General features: G+C 43.5%; 1 protein-coding gene across 14 annotated transcripts in view; it reads right to left on the bottom strand.

Annotated features, from left to right (window-relative positions):
• Positions 1-17,512, bottom strand: part of Ryr3 (ryanodine receptor 3) — a 528,284-nt gene that overhangs the window by 173,372 nt on the left and 337,400 nt on the right. For all 14 annotated transcript variants that reach the window (XR_007590437.1, XR_007590438.1, XR_007590440.1 and 11 more), the window contains exons 33-38: positions 13,618-13,704; positions 12,977-13,203; positions 11,342-12,134; positions 8,800-9,000; positions 4,807-4,909; positions 3,892-4,029 (exon numbers count right to left, since the gene is read on the bottom strand). Coding sequence is in view for 8 of the 14 variants with exons in the window: in XM_050134439.1 (XP_049990396.1) it covers positions 3,892-4,029; positions 4,807-4,909; positions 8,800-9,000; positions 11,342-12,134; positions 12,977-13,203; positions 13,618-13,704 (1,549 nt within the window). In the remaining 6 variants the exon portion in view is untranslated. The remainder of the gene's footprint in view (positions 1-3,891; positions 4,030-4,806; positions 4,910-8,799; positions 9,001-11,341; positions 12,135-12,976; positions 13,204-13,617; positions 13,705-17,512) is intronic.

Genomic DNA, 17,512 nt, shown 5'->3' with positions numbered 1-17,512 from the left:
CCAATTCTACCCTTTATATCCAAGGACCCACTTTCCATGTTTGTGAGCCTTAGCTGACTAATTTGTAGTTATAGGTAAAAATGATGTTTAGGTCAATGGAATGAATATAGGAAAAAATTCCACATTAAGACTCAGTGAGAAAAGGTAAAAAAAAAAAAAGACCCACATAAAAGGGAAGTCACGTGTGTCCTATTGGAGTTTACATGATATGTTGGGGTAGGAGGGAGGGGAACAAAGTTAGTAGAAAGACTACACAGAGGAGGACCAACTCTCTCCCTGCTGTGTGTGTATGTGTGTGTGTGTATGTGGTGTGTGTGTGTGTGTGTGTATGTGTGTGTTTGTGTGTGTATGTGGTGTGTGTGTGTATGTATGTGTGTGTTTGTGTGTGTGTGTATGTACGTATGTGTGGGTGTGTCTGTCTTAAGGAACTGCCATTTGGAGAGTATTTAGAAAATGAGTCTAAAGATGTCACCTGCATCATCATTAGAATAACTATCTAAAATTTCTAAATTCTCAACCCACAGAGCCACTACCAGTGACATGGTGATCTTACTTGGCATTCCTCTGTACCCAGAGGCCAGGACTTAGTCTGATTGTAAATACAAGAACACTTTCTCTGCCAGTAGTATTCATAAACAAGCTGTAGTGTTCCTGGAGAGAGTTTTGGCCTAGAGCTGTTATACCATTCAGTGACAAGGTACAAGCTTCCCCAAGTAGCAGCTTTGGGACTTGATGGATTTGTCATCATCTCTAGGGACACCACTGGTCTTTATCAGAAGAGTAGCAGAGGAAGCACGTGTGTCTCAGGGATGAGACAGTCAGCTCAGCTCTGCAAGAGGCAGAGTTTGTGCACACAGCACAGACCGAGAATAGAGTGCAGTTTGCCTCCTTTAGACAGACCCACTCCTACATCCAGTTCCTAACACTGCTCGCCACAGCTGAATCACAGTGGATCAATGCAAGGTCTCTAATGTCAGCAGGGGTTTCTGTCTCCTTTCTTGCATTGCTTGAGAGCATAATATCCTTGGGATATTTCTTCATAGAGAGAAGACGAGAAAAACATCTCCCATGGAGAAGGCATACATGCATCCCATTTCATTTGTAAAATATGATAGCTGTTTTTCATTTTTGTAACTTGAGAACTCAAGAGAAACAGCTGTTTGATCTCCTCTGGAGAAATAGCTCAGTTGCCACGGCTATACATTTATATTTAAGGAAATCCTGTTTTAACTGGAGTTTGCAATCCAGCCTTAGTGCGCAAGGGCTCCCAGACAGGGACATAAAAATGTGACCTGGAATGGTGGGCTGCTGCTATATCATTTCATTATCATATAGCCCTTTGATAATACTGTAGCACTTGTCTCTCCAAATCACTGATGCCTTGGCTTGCAGTTAATTTAAGCAAATCTCTCTAACACAGAACTACTTAGCAGCATTCAAATGAGCTTCAGAATGGTTTTGTTCTCTCTTTACCGAGCCCATCTGATCCATATCAACAGCTCATAGAAGTGAATCTCGGGGAGGGGTTGCCACTACCATCCTGGACCATTTCCAGTTCAAAATCTATGACAACACCGACTTTTCAGTGTCAAAATGCTGAATGGCATTAGGTCCTGGCTTTCATCATAAATGACCACTTGCAAGAGTTATTAGTCTCAGATGAAGGAGACCGCATGGCACTGTGGGAAGAGTAGACACCTGGAGTGAAGTCATAGCTTCACTTAATTTAGCTGTCTAAGATTCGTGTCAACCAGTAACCAGGAAAATATTCTGGATCCAAGCTGGAAGGCAGAATCATTGAACTACTATCTCTTGATTATTTTGAGTCCTATTTCCCTCAACTGAATAATGAGAAAAATGAAGAGAGTTAACATCTGTTAGGAACATTAGTAACTGGCATATGTGGATATATTTGGTAAATTGTCAATTTACTATATTCCCCTAAATTTTTATTATTTTGTCAAGATAAGTCATGTAAGTAGTGACACGGACAAGCTGCCAGTAATTTATAAAATTTTAACCATTTTTACAGTTGGCTGTACATTTAGAAACATTGTTTCCATATGATCCAAATAAAAATAATTCTCTGGTGGCATATTGAACAACTTCCAAAAATTTATCTTAAAATATCATTCCAGGCACGCTTTTGGGACATTCTCCAGGGAGCCCACATAATAACAGCAAGTGTTGCTTGAACTGATTGACAATTTCCTTTATTTCTGAGACCTTAGAAGACTCAGGACACAAAACTTGGATGTCTCAGCCGGGTGGTGGTGGCATATGCCTTTAATCCCAGCACTTGGGAGGCAGAGGAAGGCGGATTGCTGTGAGTTCGAGGCTAGCCTGGTCTACAAGAGCTAGTTCCAGGACAGGAACCAAAAACTACGGAGAAACCCTGTCTCGAAAAATAAAATTAAAAAAAAAAACAAAACAAAACAATTTGGATGTCTCATAAATCCACATGTGAGAGGAGGAGAGCATGGTGAACCCGTGTAGCCTCATGTGACAGGCCTGACAGGTGTGTATGCTCTATCCAAGCAGACAGAAGATGCTCTGTCTTCCTTAGCGTTGAGGAGCAGTTGTACCGGAAGTAAGCCATGGTGTTTGAACCCATCCTCAGTGTGAGATTCCAAAGAGGCAGATGATGAATGGTTTCATCTGACTGACCTGATTCACTTAATATGACATGGTCACTTTGTGGGAACCGTATTCCTAACATTCTGCCAAAAAAGCATCCACTTCCAGAATCAATTCTCAACAGGTGATATATGAGATATGTAGGCCAATGCAACCTATTTGCAGTACTTCTTTGGTGGTAACCACAAAGAGAGTCTCTATTTACTTATTTCTATTATAGTTTTTGGCTCTACAATCCAGTTGGCTCACCCTCAAAGCCAAAACCTTTCTCTGGTGCTAGGATAGGACTCGGCAGGATTGGCAGAGTCTTGTTACCATGTATCCTCTCAGAGGCTTCATCTGATAAATGGGAATAATCTATTCCCCTCAGAGGTATTCTGACAAAGATGAAAGGTTAATAGAGAGGGTGATAAGATGTGTGAACCCTTAAAGTGGTATTCCCAGACGCACCTATCATATCGTGACAGTCTGTTTCTTTAGTAGGTGATCTGAAAGTGTCTTCCAAGATAGATATGAACAGGGAAGAAGATGAAAAGCAATAACATTGAACCTGGGACATTTCTTCTTCTCTAGACAAATGATAAAGTTGCCAACTCTGTAGCAAGGAGCAGATTGATTACATAGAATATTCAGACAATCTGGCTCTTGAAATGTTAACTCATTTAGAGACAGTCAAGCAAGTCAGTGCTCTTCTTTCAACATGGGTCAAATGGTTGAGGTTACCCCCTGTGCAAAGAAGAGAGAAGTGAATTGGGACAGTACTTGCCATCCTTAAAGAACAGGTCAAAGACCGCAGGCTGTCGCGATCTCAACACCATACTAGAGAAAAAAAGAGACCTTTACTTTCTTTTATACGTCCTGTTTCACTATTGTTTAATTTCTTTGGTTGGAGTAGTTTTCCTTGCTTAGGTAACCGCAAACAGAAGTGACAGAAACCAGCAACACTTAAAGGTTGAAAGAAAGATCAGAGTCTGTGTGAGGATTTCTAAGTAGACAGACAACAAGAGAAGATACCAAATAGTTGATCTCTCAGGTGTCAGAAAATTCCAAAAGGGAATTCTTTGAATCACAGGAAAGGTAGAGAAGAAAAAATCCTGTCAACAAGGGCAGTAACACAATGCCCAATGTTTGCTTTAGCATTAAACAGCCGCCGCCACACGTCTTAGCGTACGTGTCAGAGAACCAGTTACCTCGATTAAATCTCAGAAGAGCATGTAGTTGTGAGTAGCATGATTGAAAGTCAGTGGTACTTACTAGGATACCGTTCCTCTTCTTCTGTTGGTTGCTCCCTCTCTGGCTTGGGTGGACCCTTAATTTTATACACCAAAGCACGCAGTTTTCCTGTCCAGGATGTGTCCTCCTCCTCCTCTTCTTCTTCCTCCAAGGGAACCCCTAGCAAGTCACAGAACAGAGTGCAGATCCAAACAGTACCTTAAGAGTTAGGAAGAACACAATAAAGCAAATCCCCAACCTTCTAAAACATTTTCAAGAGATTATAGGCAGCCTCCCAAGAATATTTATCTGAGTTATGTTTTTCAAATAGTTGCTAAAATATATAATTTTCTGTGTCTCGGAACATCAAATAAATTTAATTCCAAGGCTTTACTTTTTCTAACCTATATTAAAAAGGACTCTAGAGTCTCTAGAAATACTTTAACATTTATTATTTCAAATGAGAAGCTCAGCTTTTGTCTACATATTACTCCATTTATCCATATAAAAGAATCATAAATGCCACCACCCACTTAAAAATCAGCAGATATGCATCAAAGTAGGGAGCTATGGCTTTGAAACCTTCAGAGAAAATACTGATGCCCACTTTAAAAGTATCATGATAGCTAAAAAGAAAAGGGATCAAAGTCTTGACTTGGTTGGAAGAACATGCTGTCATTACCATTGAAAGTGAATTGGCTGAGGTGGAGAATCAGTCATTCCCCCCTCCACCCCCGAGACCTCCCCACTCCCTCTATGTATCCTCACAAAGATTCTTCCAGGCAAACGGTTTTCAGTCTCCCCTTCTGCCAGGGACAGACACTTCCTGTACCTTTTCTGACACGTGTCTTTTGAACGATTGGTACCATAAGGTCAGACATAAGAGTAACTTCTCAACCCCTCCCTGGCATTCTAATAAAGGAAGCTGGGGCTCTTGCTCAACTCTCAGCCGCTCACCACAGTGCACCAGAAGGTCCTCATGGAAGTCATACAGCTCCTCGCGGATCTCCTCCGGGCAGGGGCAGTTCTCTCCAAGGTGAAAGTTGAGGAGCATGTTGATCTGTGAGGGCAAAAGAGGCATGGATGGCTAGCTGATCTCCATGACAGCCGGGGGAGCTCAGCTCATGCCTCAGACCCCAAACAGTCTTTGAATTTATTTAAACATTTTTGGAGGGTGGGGGAAGTAAAAGTGACCAACTTATAAAAATAGCTTTCTCTCTCTCTATTTTTCTTATATGAGAGAAATTTGGATAGTATTTAGAGTAGAAAATTCCTGCCACCTGAAGCTGAGTCCTGTTAACAATATTAGGAAATTTATTTCAGTCTTTATATATCCTCACAAATTCAAATCACATTCTCTATATAAATTATCTTAAGATCCAATTTTTGATGGACTTTGCCTTGGACATTTGTGGAACATGAGTTTAAAATAGTGAAATTGTTTATTTCATTCTATGGATGGATACAAATTTATATAAAATTAAGTTTCTGTTATATCTTTGTTTCTATTTTTATTATTTTTTTGTGAGTACCTGGTATGGTGTGACAGCTGTGTGTATATGTATGTGTGTGTGTGTATATATGTGTGTGTGTATGTGTGTGTGCGCGCACACACACACATATGAGCCATGGCATACATGTGGAGGTCAGAAGACAAACTTAGGGGTTGCTCCTTGCCTTCTACCTTATGTAAGACCGGGTCTTTATGTTTTGGTCTTCACTTCATACATCAGGCTAGCTGGCCTGTGAACTTCCAATAATTCTCCTGTCTCCACTTCCCTTCACTCCATATGAGCACGGGGATTACAGATGCTCACACCATCCGTCAGTTTTTATGAGAGTCTAAGGATTCAAAATCACGTCGTTATACTTGAGGGGCCAGTGCTTTTACACACCAGTCCATCTCCCGACTCATTTTTGTTTTTCATATAAACAAAGTTGCTTTGAATATTTTATATACTTTTTATTAACATTTTAGATTTTTTTAAGGATAAACTAGAAGCAAAATGAATGGAGCAACAGGTGTGTACCACTTTAACGGCTTGTGATATGAATTGTAAATCGCTTCCCAGAAATCTCACAACAATTTGCATTATTTCAAATTTATGTAAGTTTGTGTTACTTTGGCATCTCTATTACAGTAATGAGAACTTAACACATTTTCAAATATTTTCCAGCTTCATGGGTGAAGAATAACATATTCCTGTTGCTTTGATTTGCATTTAATTGGTGAGGTTGAAATTCATTTTCCACGCATTAAGAGTAATTTTATTGCATATTTTGTAAAGATTTTCTTCTCATGCTCTTCCTCCATTTTTCTACCAGGTAATTACCCATTTGAAAATTAGTTGGTGGAGTCCTTTGCACATTTTTCTAATGAACTTAAACATTTTCTGGAGTTTTAGTTGCTTATAATAGATACTCGATAGATTTCTGGAGTTTGAGTTAGCTTTTAATTTTATGAATAGGGTCTTCATTTAGGTCCTGGTGTTGAGATGTAGATTTATCTTCTGTGCTCACTCTGCCTTTCTTTTTGCTCCTACTATTCTGTTCTTGATGCTTTTCAATTTGCCATGCAGTTTTCTTGCAGTTTAGTGACACAATTAATTTACAAATTAATATTTTAAACAAACAAGACATACAAACTTACGAAGAGTCATGATCATAGTGAAGGACACTTATCAAAACCAAAAAAAAATATCTGTGATACAGTAATAAATGTACTTCATCACTAGCTGACATGAAGAGACCTCGTGACTACTCTCAGAGCCCCTGCATCCTGAAGCAGTGTTGAATGTAAAGACATTCCTAATGTAACCTCTACAGACTATAATGAAACATGTTCAATCCTCAGTAGTGAGAAAGTGGGGCGGTTGTTCTGCTGTGTACATTAACCATGAAAAGTCATGCTAGCAGAGGTCAGTGAAGGCTTTGTTGCCCAGCTAGGCTCCCGGACTTCAGGATGCTCCCTGCAGGCCTGCAACTATAGGTTGGTGACGAGGTAGAGGAATTGCAGAAGCTGCTAGAGGTCCCCAACCCAGTGTGACTCAGCCATGCTATCCCAGCCACCAGGCATAGAGCTTGTCCTTAACTGTTGAGGACTTCGTAGTTGGAAGACATTCTAATGTCTTACTAAATTTTAACATGATTCAGAAGTCTCTCATTCAGAACTTCTCTTTCAAATCTTTTTCTTCTTTCTTTGTTTTGTTTTCTCTATGTAGCTTTTTGGAGGCGGTTGTGGAACTAGCTTTGTAGACCAGGTTGGCCTTGACCTCACAGAGATCCACCTGTCCCTGCCTCCCTGCTGGGATTAAAGGTGTGTGCCACTACAGCCTGGATCAAATCTTCTTGTAAGTAGGTAGAGATATTATTTGTAACTAAATAATACCCATGAAATAGGTTGGAAAAGGGAAATCATGCTAATTACAACAAGATAGGGTACACTGTTTTTAAAATAAATATAAGGTTGTATGGTATGGTTTCAGAGTACAAAATGAAGATCTTAATTGAAAGACTCCTCCTGTCAACAAAACTTAGGAAGGACCCCACCTGCTGAAAGAGCACACAATCAAGAGGTGGAAAGACAGACCAGGCAGGATTTGCTGCTAGTTGGGTCTAAGATAGCCAAACAAGCATCCCCTTCATGCAACAAATTGGCGCCCAAATGTGGCCAACTAAATCTATGTAAAACCTGAGAGGGCTTGAAAAGAAATTCTGGACAGGAAGACATACAGAGCTTATACAGAGCTTAGCACAGCTTCTAGCTGTTTGCTGGCAGTGTGCCACAGCTCCTTTAAGGGAAGTTTTCCTGACTCAGCAGCAAATAAATTTGGTTTACTTATTATTGCCTTCCAATTATTCATAGAAGTTTGAGAGATCATCATTTGCACAGTGTTATGGGGAACATTCATATCCACCACCAGTCTCAAAAGCCTGTAGCATCTGAGGAATTCTTGGGTGGCAGTTGGAGAAACAGCATACTCATACATTTGGTTCAGCACAATGACCTCTCTCAGTCAGTCCTAAGGACTTTCATTTTGAACTAGAGAGATGATTAGCTTTGCCTTCTCTTTATGCATTATTACCCATGAGTCTTTCAAAAGCTCAGATAGGTGGTTCAGTGGCAAGACAATATAAATAACTATGTTCCATAAAATAGATTGGGAAAGAAACTGAATGAAGTTGTAGTTGTGCCATTAAGATAAAATAGTGGTAATTATAGTGACAACAATGAATAGTATGCTTATTAAAAATTTATAAGACTCAAAGATGTAGTTTCAAAGACAGAGCTGGTTTCTTCACCGCAGGATCTACCTTCCTTTTGAACACTAAGGGAACAGTGGGCAACCAGCCTGGATAGCAATATTAGAGTGTGAGATACCATTCCCTCATTTAAACTCATCTAAAGTCACCTTCTGTCTCAGCAGTGACAACAAGTGGGTTCTATATAACACATCGCAAAGGATGATTCGTAATAAAGTCTGTTCTACAGGCTTCACGGAACTAAAAAGGCTTAATGTAAATTTAAGTCAAAGGCACTTGGATGTGTCAGGTGAGGAAGGCTGCCCCTCAGCTCTCACAAACCAGGGTGCACCAGCTACGTTCTTCTAATAGAGAGGCAGGGATTTCTGGAAGAGTTAGTAACATTCTTCTGAGGAGTAGATGTGCCCGAGGTATCTGTTGAACCTCAACATTTTTCCTCTGGTTTTCCACCGATTAGTAGAGGCACACGTAGAGAAGGAGAGGGTGGAAGAAGGAAGCTCTACCTTATGTTCAGTTTAGAAATGTTCCCCTCACCCCAGCCAAGATAATTGGCAAGTTCTCTCCAATCTCTTGGTGCTGTGGTGATTCTTCTAGGAATCCATAGCTCTTCAGTTTGACGAAAATAACACAAAGGATTCATGTACTCTTTTCCACAGGAAGTGGGATGGAGTTCAGGATGGGACTCACCTGCTCCTGAGGTGGTGAGCGGAACTCCCGTGTCTTCCGGGCAGTTAGGGCTGCAGACATGTTCAGGGCCTGCATGAGCTCATTGTAGCGGAATTTCTGATTTGCCTGAAGCTTGGACACATAAATGTCACCAAATGCCACAATAGCCTCTACTCGATGCTGCAGTTCACAGTCACAGAGGTAGCTGAGGAGTTCACACATCTGTAACAAAAAGTGTGTGTGTGTTACATCCTTATAGAATGCACTTAACGCAAACAGACAACATTGCCAGTGCCATACTTCATAGCCAATAACACTGAGACTTAGGTAAGTAAGTGCAGTGACCCATCTAGTGTCATAGAGCAACCATGCAGCTACTGAATCCAAGTCCACCTAAATCCAAAGATGAATTGTTTAGCCACTGAGGCCAGAGAATGAGAAAAATAAACTCACTGAAAATTGGATCTTCTAGAAGATGCATCCCTCAGGAGTCATATTTGAAAACCAGAATCTAAGTACTCATGTGAGCATTGCTTTCCTTTCTCCCACCTTCCAGCAACAGAAGATGGGACAGCTGAAAAGAGTATTCTTCATCTCATCTTTCAGGGTGGGTGCTGACTGCACTGCTCAAGGATGGTTAGTTTTTTAGTTATTTTAATAATCTTATCATTCTGTAAATTTAAGTTGTTCTAAAGAATGCTAAGTGTGAAAAAAGCTGAAGAGTTGGGGGAACTCATTCAAGTCTGAAAGTGTTTTGCTTTCTAGTGATGGTCCTGACTCAGTGACAAGGATGCGCCTTGACGCATCCACAGTCAGAGCATTCATCATGGCAAAAACATCACACACTAAGTGTTGTGGGTGACTATCCTCTGAGCCAAGGTACCCCCACCTTGGGGAGCTCAGTGTGACAAAAGGATTCTCCATGCTAGGCTTGCTTCCTATTCATGTCCCTTCATAGAGGGACAGAGAGGGTCAAAAGACCTTCACCTTACTCTCCAGCCATTTCCTACCACGTTATACACACTGCCTTAATTGCACACAGCCTCAGGAGGGCTAGAGTCCACAGGCCAGAAAAGATGAAGAAGAAGGAGCTCCGTCTACACAGCTACAAGGAGGACCTCATTCTTCCTGGTTAGAGACTTTCCAGGTGTGGCCTGTTGGGGGAGGAGCACCCAGAGTCCTCTAAGACCCGTTCGCCGATGCTCTGCAAGGAAGCCCAATAAAGACACTGGTTCTCCAGTGTGAACTTTGATGAGATCTTGCCTTGGTTTGCCATCAGGATCTTAGGAGAAGGAATAGAGATGTTGCTTATAGCTCACCTAGGGAAGGGATTTTAGCAACCAATGGTTAGTCTCTCACTAGATGGTATCACCATGGGATCCCTCTCACCTGTGTGGTCCATTGTCAGCTGAAGTGACATTATGCAGTGCATGACTGAATCTCTGATGTTCACTTTAAACATCCCTCAACTGGCAATCGTAGATGGTCTATCTCAGAGGTCAGATGTGAAACAGAAGAGCTTCAAGTACTGGTGAAAAGATCTTCACTCTTTTTCACAGCTGTGCACTTAAATGATTTAATAAAATGCTAATGTGTGTGTGTGTGTGCATGCGGGTGTGTCTGTATGTGTTTATGCCCATGTCATTATATATAAGCTACATTTCTCCTTTATACTCAATATCCTGATTAACTGACTATGCACAAATCCCATTATATTAGAAGAGAGAACTTTTATCATAGATTACCTCACTATGGCACATTCTATGATATGGTGGAACATACTTTACATATTTCATGAAAATATGTTTGGCATTATCTTTCTGTATTATTTCCATTTTACAGATAATAACTCTAAGGCCTTGGCTGGCTGCTGACTTGGTGAGTTTACATATCCAGTAAGCAGCAGCAGAGGAGGAGGAATAAAACCCTAGGAATGGCTGACCGAGGCTCACTGTTCTTCATCTTCTTTCCTCTTTGTTTCGGTGCCCAGAAGACAAAAGTTATCATTCTTAGCATATAGCTTGTGCTAGCTTACACAAGGAAGCATTGCTTCAGATGGAACTGAAGGCCCATAGGTGGTACCAGAAGCATGCGCCTTAGTCTGTGTAACAGTTATGTGAATACTGGGGCAACAGGGCCCCATCATATTAGTGTAAGAACATAGCTTAGTGAGAGTGGGTATGAGCGTCTGGTCCTGTATGTCAGTTCCTTGGGGGTTACTTTGGTTACAACCAGAATCTTAGCCCTTTTCTAAACAGGTACCTCTAAAATAATCACCTTGGTCTCAAAGACTCAGAGCCATGGGCAAACCCAACCCTGGTGAAGAAACTTCTACCTGAAGTCTAAATGTCTCAAAGTATCTTCCTGACAAAGGTTGGCATTTTCATGTTGGCTTGGGAAAGCTTAGAGAGTGGATTCCATGGAAAGAGGCATCACCCCAGGGACTCTCTGCATGCTTTCGCTTCCCCAGCAGACTCAGGCTTGTGCCCAGAGTCCCCATACCCAGGCTTTCCTCTCTCCCTCCAGGGCACTTTACCAGAGCACGTCAGTTGTTCCCAGTTACCTGCAGCTTAACAGACTCGGGCAATCGGGTCTGCAGCAAGCCTTTGACCGGAGCCTCCTTGCTGGCTTTTTCTCCAGCCTCCACTGCCTTTTCCTCGACTTGGGTCACTTCTTTTTCTGTTCCCTCCTCTGTCTCCCCGCTGTGCTCCCCAAACACAGAGGGATCAATCAAGAGGAGGATCTGACGGACATCGTCATCATCAAAAACGCCCATGACTAGCAGGGTTCCAATGAGCTTCAGCACAGGCACAAACTGGAACTCCACTGAGCCGCCAACAGGGTCTCGGATGTGGGCCCCGCTACAGTGCACGGCCTCCGTCAGCATGCTCAGAGCCTTGGTTTTGAGGATCTCCAGGGGAATCTCAGGGCTCTGCTTCTGATGCTCCTCATTAGTTACCACGAAGCAAGGAGTCGAGAACCTGAAGCCTGGCTTAAGGCACGTCCTTAGGCCCACCCCAGGCAGCCCATGCCTCTTGGACTCATCTGGGTATAGGCGGATATTCCTGGTGGTGTTGGTGATGGGGATGATGTACTCATTCTTCATCATCAGCTTCCTCTCCTTAGCGTTGGCCAGGTGGATGCTAATGAGCAGGTCATAGAAACCGGCTCGGAGGAGGCCAGGCAAGTACTTGTTGTCAATGGCATAGAAGAGCTGAGAGAGGTCCACGTGGCTGCACAGGGCATAGGCAACCCGGCTGTTCCCCAGGGCACACACGGCACTGTAGAGCCTAAGTGTGTGATAATGGAACTGCATCAGGTCCTCCTGCTCACAGAGCTCAAGGATGTCCACACACCTGAGGGAGACAAAGCAACCAGCCATTCCACGGTGAGACACAAGTGTCAGAATTCAGTGGAGCCGCCCTGCAAAACCCCAGGGACCTCAACCAGAGCAGCAAAGGCAGAGGGACAGAAATCTCTGCCATGCTCCTCCTCTCTGTCCTATATAACCTCACTCTTACTCTGGCAGCAGTATGGGTGGCCTTCTCTTTTGCTGTGTGACTGAAGTGGCTGCAGCTTGGCGTATGTGAGCAGCTTACCAAACTACACATGCAGAAAGTGAAAGTGCTGGGATTGAATCCAGTCACAATCCTTTTAACAAAGGGACACAAGGACCCCAAGTCCTAGTTCTCTAAGTCAAGCTAGACATGTGAAATTAAATATATGTCTATTTTTGTGAAATTAAATATATGTCTATTTCAGTATCTCTTGTATCTTAATTAAAAGCATGGGCCGGGCGCCTTTAATCCCAGCACTTGGGAGGCAGAGGCAGGAGGATCTCTGTGAGTTCGAGACCAGCCTGGTCTACAAGAGCTAGTTCCAGGACAGACTCCAAAACCACAGAGAAACCCTGTCTCGAAAAACCAACCAACCAACCAAACAAACAAACAAAAAAAAACATGGAAATATTTCCTGATTCCTGGTCTTCAGAAGATACCATGGCTGGGGCATCATCGTGTATTCTCTGCCGTTTTTGACTGAATGATGAGATGGGAAGGAGAAAGGATAGAACGAATGTATTGTGGGGAATGAACAGTTATCTTGGGATAGTGTAGGGCACACTGAAGATTTTCCTAGTTCCCTTTGGAGTTTTCTGGCTTCCCAGGACTGTCCCTTTCTCTGTAGGTCCCTCTAGTACCTGTTCTCCTCCGGGATGTGGAGTGCCATCATTTGCAGGGGTTCTAGGCACTGCACCACCCAGCCGTGGCGCTCGCTCACCCGCTCTGTCTCCACTTTGAGGAAGCTGCTGGGCATGCGACTCCACAGCACGGGCTGGATGGTTTGGACATCCAGCCGAGGTGGACACTGTGGGGTAGGGTTCTTCTCTTCACTCTTAAATATGGCTGCGGACAAGGGCATTGCATTCTGGGACAAGGCAGAAAGACATCAGAGAAGAAAAGGGGCTCATTATAGGGAGAGTCTCAGTTGCCAGGATCATGTACCTGGCGCACAACCGTCAATTTAACCAATCTAAGTTAAGAGGGGCGATCTATCCTGAGGCTTGCCAAAGGCTTTGCTGTCATCAGTTAGGCTGGCACACTATGGGTTAGGTGAGAAGTAACCAGTCCTTTCCGTAGCTAAAATGGGTGGGAGAAGAGGAAAATGAGAAGGTATACGCCATCCTTGGGACTTCCCCGCAAATTATAGAGGCCCGAGAGAGGCATGGGGGTGAGTGACAAGCAAGAGTTCTCCCCTGCCTTCTGATGCCTGGGATGTCACCATGATGGCGGCGGCTGCCTTCCCTTGGCATGGGTATTAATCGAAGGGACAGATAAATACCTTCAGTTTTCCAAGTTCAAACTGAAACAAAGAAGTGCTTGTAGGCTGGAGGAAGACTGCTGGGAATACTTTGGTGTTAGGCTCCACCTGGAAACCAAAACAAATCAAGAGTTTTGCCCAGGGTTGTGGGAATCAGTTTGCTAAGCCACAGTAGTCCATTGGCCACCCCAGTCAAGTTCAGCTGAGAGGAGACAACTGGTTGGCTGGTCACTCCCCACTGCTCAGACACTCTCAGAGACCTAGTATGTCTTACTTGAGACTGTCACTGCTCCAGCTCTTAAATCCCTTCTGCTCTGGGATAAAATATCTTACACCCTTCCCTTTACTTCCTTAAGTACTTGCATCCAGCTTTCCCTGGAGTTCAGGAGCAGAGTCATAATGCCAGAAGTGTCTATTACTCACTAGCCAGGCAAAGAATGAATGGCTACTCAACAGCTATATGTCTGGGTGGTGATTCGGGATCGTTGCTGAAGGCAAATGGCAGGTTCATAAGCTCCAGGATACCCTGCAGTCAAGGCTCTTAACCTCAGTCTTATTGAGATTTTTGGTACTGCTACCTTGGTGGGAGAGCGAACCTGGGTACTATTGTGAGTGACATCCCTGTCCTGAACCTATTATGTATCCGTGAGCACATCCTAATCCTAACAATTAACCAGGCCTTCTGACACTGCCAAATGTCCTGGGCTGGGCGCAGACACACATCACAGTTGAGAATTGATGCTATAAGGGCAAAGACTTTGAGGATCTTTATTGGAATACGAATCTTGCCTTCTCCCTGGGATGCCCTGGATGTTTCTGTAGCCCTTTTCGCTCTATATACTTAGGTTAAAAGGTTTGAGATTCTCTGGTTGGCTTCCAACTGCACCTTGTATGACTGTATGAGGCATTTGCAGGTGACATCAAGGGCTCCACTTAATACTTGTTTATTTTGATGTACACCAAGTTAGACGCTATTCCTCCACTACCATTAAGTAAATGCAGTCACTGGGGGATTGTTCCAGCTCTCTCTGCTTATAAATTCAAGGATAAGTAGCTATATTGGCGAATTGGCTATACCCTGAGAATGCATTACCCCTACAGCCTTCATTTTATATCTAGCAAACAGAAAGGTACCAAACATGTGGAGGCTGTCAGTCTTTGGGATAAGAGCCTTATCTAAACGGACTGGCTTTGGAAAGCAAGCTGCCTCATAGGTGGTAGTTCCCAACCTTTCCAGGATGGCTTATTGCAAACTTCATAAAATGCTCAACCAAAGTCCATGCCTGACTTAGGAGTGCTCCAAAAGCCTTGATATAGAATGTTTTCTTGTGCTGAGCATACTCTCGCCATGATGAACAGTGTGGATTTTGTTTAGGACTAATTTGGGCTCCACAGGGTATACAAGAGGAAAAAACGATACTAGTGATGTGTTAAACATTATTCTAGAAGGTTCCGGAGGACCCTCGATTTATTTCTGAGATTATGCTAACGGAAATTGCGTTACACATATGCAAGGAAAGCTGTTAGCCATTTGAACTAAACCTGGAGAAAGGCATGGGCTTTCTGTTTGTTGTTTTCTTTTGCAGAGGCAGAAGAGGAAGTTGGAGAGATCTGAATCATAAGAACATGATGCTTTGAAGGCAAAGGGCTCATGTGCAAGGATTGTAGGCACACTCTGCTAGCAGCCTGACCCCAGCAAGGGCATAGGACCTCAGAACAATAAACCTACAATATGAAAAGTTGGGTCCTGTTAATAACTCAGAAAAACTCAGAAAGGGGTTCTTTCCAAACCCCCAGAGAAGAGCCTGGCTCAGCCCAGCAGGTGCCTTGGGTTTTGCCTTGTGAGAGTTTGAGTGCCCGCAAGCCTGCTCATCTACGATGTAATGAATGTAGGTCGTTTTCAGCTGCTAATTTTATGGCAATTTGTTAGTCAGCAAAGTAGATACAAGTGATTTCCCAGCCAAGTCAGCTAGCCTGACGACACAAAATATCAGTGAGCGCTCATGAGGTACCAGCTGCTGCTCCGTGAACAGTGAGCATGGAGCTGGGCCCTGCCCTGGGAGGACTCCCCAGCTGGAGAGGGTGCTCCCGTGCAATGAGCAGAACCTGGACTCGAGCTGTCGTGGACTCCCTTCATTTTTGCAGCTAAGGTTCTTTTTAAATCACCGACTGATCTATTTGTCCTTGTGCTGATACCTGCTCCATTTCTAATCGTGTGTGAAGGTCAGGCCCTAGAAACTAGCCCAAATCTCCAGCTAGCCTCCCTCCTAAATCTGATTCTCACAACCGGCTCTGCCTTTGTACTGGTGTGGGACAGTTACTCATGACTGACGCTTGAGTGTCTATTTTAGTTCTCACTTTCTACTGATTTTATTAAGTGGGAGAGAGAAAGGTTTTCAGATTGCATAGCACCATTTAATGGGAGGCCTGGAAACACTGTTTAAGGGAATCTGTCTTTCATTATTTTGGCCCATTCTGAATTGAAGGCCAGTGTATAAATATTGCTGTCCCGTTCCTCTTGAGATAATTGAAAAATGAACATGACTACAGCTGTGGAATAATAATGTTCCAGCTGCTAGGGACCAGACACATAGCTGGGCATCCTTCTGTCTCATGGAGATTAGAAGGGGATAGTGGAATGGGAGCCTGCCTTAGCAGAAGAACCCTGCCACTATCCCACCCAGCAAAGTTCATTAGGACTAGGACACTGAGCAGCAGCTGAAGACTTTAAATGTACGAAATAAGGAAGATGCTCTAGGGGGGGGGGTATGTTCCCACCCTGCTCAAAGAGGATAATGGTCCAGCCTGATGCTACCTAGGAATCACTGTGCAGGATGTGATGAAGAAGCTGCAGCATCCTTCTCTTGGTTGTGGCGTCTTGTTAGTTAGCCTCATCAACTCTTCTGAGACAGGCAAGTCACTTCTATGGCAAATGCCACCTTGTCTTGCTTTTAATTTGCTAGTGTTTGCAGATCTCCAAAGTCCAACTGGTCACGAAAGTTATTAGATGTTTCAGAACTCTCTGCAGCTCAAGAGGGACCCTTCAGTCCAACCCATTTCAGAAGGTAATGGGAAAACACTAATGGATTCTGAAGGACAGTAGTAATGTATATAAAGGCTTCTCAAGGGATTTGGGCTGAGGGAAGCATTTGGCCTGATGAAGCCAGGAAGTACTAGAAGGGTACTTTGCTCTCTTCCTCAGAGCCCGATTTTACAAATGCTGCTTTCTGGAAATGACTGGGCCCTCCAGCTGTCAGGCAAGCTTGCCAAGTGTTGACTATATTCCTCATAGGAGGAGGTTCTGAGTGTGCCATTCACCGGAGGAACCACTGAAGAGATAGGTAAACGGCGTCCCTGTCAGTGAGCTGCTCCTGACAGGTAGACAAAGTTTGGTCTACCCGTCATTTTTGGTTAGTGAATCTGTCAGGGCTGGGATGACTATTCTGTCTGCTATCCACCTTGGTCCATATCCCCAAGCAGAGGCAAGAGAGCTGGCTGCTTATGGGTCTTTCAATTCAAAACCTGTGACCTGGGGCTGACCGAAGACTCATTTTTTAAAATCTATTATGTAATAACAGGGTATTGCATATCTTCTGTGGTTATCTAAATTGCTGACCCTAGAAGACCATGTTTAGCTTCCTTAATTACTGCACATCACTCTCGTGCTGAGACCTTCCATAGTTCCCCGTTTCCTATGTATATCTCCCTCCCTCTCCAAATGGAGCCCCTGTTACCACTCATCAAGCCAACTATTATTCCATCTGCTGATCCATTGTGCCTCCCTCGGTTACTGCCCTTTTCATTCCCGCAAAACCAAGGTTTTTCCCTAATGAGGCTCTGCCGCTTGTTCTTCATGGGAGAAAGGTCTTCTCTAACTTCTTGAGCAAACCTTACCTACACATACATGGGGCTCACT

Source organism: Alexandromys fortis, unplaced genomic scaffold (assembly GCF_014885135.2).
Source record: "Alexandromys fortis isolate MF-2015 unplaced genomic scaffold, M_Fortis_MF-2015_v1.1 scaffold_6, whole genome shotgun sequence".
NCBI lineage: Eukaryota > Metazoa > Chordata > Mammalia > Rodentia > Cricetidae > Alexandromys > Alexandromys fortis.
This window is presented reverse-complemented; position numbering and strand designations above follow the sequence as displayed.